This window comes from Volvox carteri, assembly GCF_000143455.1.
Source record: "Volvox carteri f. nagariensis unplaced genomic scaffold VOLCAscaffold_159, whole genome shotgun sequence".
Classification (NCBI taxonomy): domain Eukaryota; kingdom Viridiplantae; phylum Chlorophyta; class Chlorophyceae; order Chlamydomonadales; family Volvocaceae; genus Volvox; species Volvox carteri.
In genome coordinates this window covers 12527-15673 of record NW_003307702.1, presented here as the reverse complement: position 1 = coordinate 15673, position 3147 = coordinate 12527, and the positions used below count along the sequence as shown (strand labels likewise).

Here is a 3147-nt window from a genome sequence, read left to right as displayed (position 1 = left end):
GTTGTTGCTGTTATCGTTGTTGTTGTTGTTGTTGTTGTTGTTGTTACTTGTTGTTTGCCCCGCCGCCGCCCCCGCCGCCGCCGCCCGACAAGGGAGCTGTCGGCTGTACGGGAGTTGTCGGCGGCGCTGGCGGCGACTGCGTGGCGACGGCGGTGGCAGGTGGGGCGGCGGTAGTAGTGGACGAGATCGACGACATTGACGTCAGCAACTGCCTGTGAGATCCGCCGCCGCCGCCGCCGCTCCCGCCGCCGCCGCCGCCCGACAAGGCAGGCGGGTGTTGGGCCCTGGCGGCGCCGTGAGGACTTGGATGGCAGCTTGGAAGCGACCTCACGGTTTGTGAGAAGGCGGAGAGGGTGGAGACGGCCGCACCCGACCACATGCTGAAAGGAGCTGGGGGTGAGGGGGAGAGGGAGGGGGGGAAGACGAGCAAAGGAATGCACAACACCGCACAACACCGCGCCACAACATTAGGCTTCGACACGACAAGACTTTGTAAATCACTAAATTTCGTGAAGTATCTCCTTAAAAAATACTTTCGTTGCGAAACATTATCTTCATCTGACGACCAGCGGCAGGTCCCTTGGCCGTACTTGCCTCTGCTGGACGGCTTCGCGTTGGAATGCTTGAACTGGGGCCTGCGCCTGCTCTTGTTGCTCCTCCTCCTGCGACCGACCCTTTCGTACTACGACTAATAGCTCCTGCTGCTGCTGCTGCTGCTGCTGCTGCTGCTGCTGCTGCGCTAAGGCCTGCCGTTGCAGCTCTAAGGCTAAGGGAGTCGGTCGCGGCAGCCACAGCTGAGGACGATGACGAATCTTCGCGAATGGCGGGAAGCTGGCAAAGGTGCTGCGCGTTGGTGGCCGAAAGGTCCGAACTGACGTTGAGGTGCGCTGGAAGGACCCATGGGCTGTGCCCCCTCGGACTCGTCCGCAGTCGGTGCGACTTTAGCTGCTGCTGTTGCTAAGGAGGATCGCGGATTTGATTTGGCTTGCTGCTGGCAAAAGTTGCGGTGCTGGCGGCAATATCGGGGCGAGCGGCATTGCTTTGGGCGCCGCACGAGACGCAACGACATAGCGCCGCTCCCATCCAATTCAAAGTTGATGGTAATATGGTATTCTGTGTGATGGTGTCCGGAAAGCGGAGGGCCAGGCAACGTGTTGGAAGCGCTGCTGGCTGTTCGGTGGTTCAGCATGCAGCAGCCTACTACTTCACAAACGCCGCCGGCCGCGTGTAACTGGACGCACGCATAAAGCATGAAAGCGAAAGGAAGAGATGCGATGAGATATTTAGAGCTCCAAGTGTTGGTTAGATAGGTTTGTAAACGCTGTCTGGAGTCTGGGGAGTGAAATGCAAATGACCCTTGGTTCCGTGACATGAACATACGGTTACAACCCAGTTACCAAAGTAATTCTCAAACGGGTAACAAAATTTCAGTTAACAGAAGCAACAGCTAATACCGAAAATAGCTGAAACACAACTTCACTTCACGTGAAACAACGGTGCTCGCACGCACCGAGACGCTCTCGGCTTCAAATTTCACATTGCAGAGCTGGCCACGATCCCTCCTCGATCATTCGAGCACTTTCGCTGTGTGAATTCATTCCCAGGAAAGATTTGTTGTTTGGGCCAAAGACCTTCCCTCTTCGTGTCAGCAATGTTGATGGTGCAAAGCATATTTGAAAAACGTATGCTTTCTCGCGCAGTTGCAGTTACGCTATGATGGCAACTTCCAAACACCAAGTTTGCGACGCTCTGAACTGCCGCATCATGGGGGTACGGCAGCCTGTGGAACGAGCCGTGTTACAGGTACATGAGTAGACGCTCATGTACCTGTGTGTGTGTGTGTTCTTGGGGGGAAGAAGGGGCGAAGGGTGGCTGTGGACAAGGTGGGTGGATACGTTGGGAAGAGAGAGGGTGCTTGTGTGTGCGTGCGTGTGTCTGTGTGTGTGTAAGGTGGGGAGGACAGGATAACTCAAGGAGAAGGGGCCTCTTGTGATGAAAGCATGAATGACTTGCGCACCCTAATCGGGACGTGTGCTAGGGAGATGTTCGGCGTCGCACGGGTAAAAAGGTGAATTTTGTGAAGCGTGACTGGTGGAACGAGGACTGTGCCGCTGCATGGAATGATATGATGAGTTTCCGTAAGGAGATCAGGGACTCCGCCTCGGGCAAGCTGCCGGACATTCATAGGGCTACCTGGAAGGCCAAGCACCGTGTCTTCAAGGAGGCTACTAGGAAGGCCGCTATTCAGGAGACCGAAATGGAAAATATGCGGAGGAGGATTAAGGCCACCCTGTCCAACCCACGCGGCTTGTGGACATGGCTGCGTGGGGGAAAACCGCCTCCTTGCTGGATCTCAGATATTAATGCTTTTACCGAGCATTTTTCCAAGGTGCTTAATGGTGCGGGAAACGCGAGGCAAGGCTGCAACGAGGGTATCCAGTTTAAATGGCAGGATGAGGACCGGGTGATGCACCGACAGGAATTAGTTGCTTGGCTTAACAAGGATTTTACGGAGGGCGAAATTGTTAGCGGTCTCAAGGCTATGCGCAACATAGCCTGTCCGCGGGCCTGGAGGGAACCCCGGCCGAGTATTATAGGTACGCTATCAGGGAGAGTGAAGGGCAGCGGCCAGTGTTTGTGTTGGCGCCTTACTTAACGGTGCTATGCAACCGCATATACGGAGCTGATTATTCGCGAGCTGATTATTCACGACTAGCACCGTTTTCCCCTATACAAAAAGGGGGACGCGTCCTGCTGCGACAGTTATCGGGGCATTGCGGTTGGGGGCCCACTATGCAAAAGTTACGGCAATATCATCGGGAGGCGACTTATCAATTACTGTGAGGGCAACAGGCTACGCGCCGGTAGCCAGGCTGGGTGTGGGCATGGTTATGGCACCGAGCACCACTTGTGTACCCGCATCAATACTACTAATATAACATCCATGGACCCCCGGCTTTTACGGACACACCCGCATGCAAGTGTGGGTTCCGCACGCAAGTGTGGAACTTGTAACTTGTTAGGGTTGAAAATCCTTCCGATGGTGGAAGGGAAAAGTGCCCCTAGTCGATGGACGGTGGTGGCCTGGGATAAAGTTGACTTGTGAGCTGAACAGGAATGGAGTTCAGCCGCCGTCGATCTTGCAAA

General features: G+C 55.2%; 1 protein-coding gene across 1 annotated transcript in view; it reads right to left on the bottom strand.

Annotated features, from left to right (window-relative positions):
• Positions 1-1245, bottom strand: part of VOLCADRAFT_100799 (uncharacterized protein) — a gene marked incomplete at both ends in the record, with an annotated part of 11202 nt that extends 9957 nt beyond the window's left edge. The window contains 3 exons of the mRNA XM_002959312.1: positions 48-136; positions 332-390; positions 1242-1245. Of these exons, the coding sequence (XP_002959358.1) occupies positions 48-136; positions 332-390; positions 1242-1245 (152 nt within the window). The remainder of the gene's footprint in view (positions 1-47; positions 137-331; positions 391-1241) is intronic.
• Between the last annotated feature and the right edge of the window lie 1902 nt (positions 1246-3147).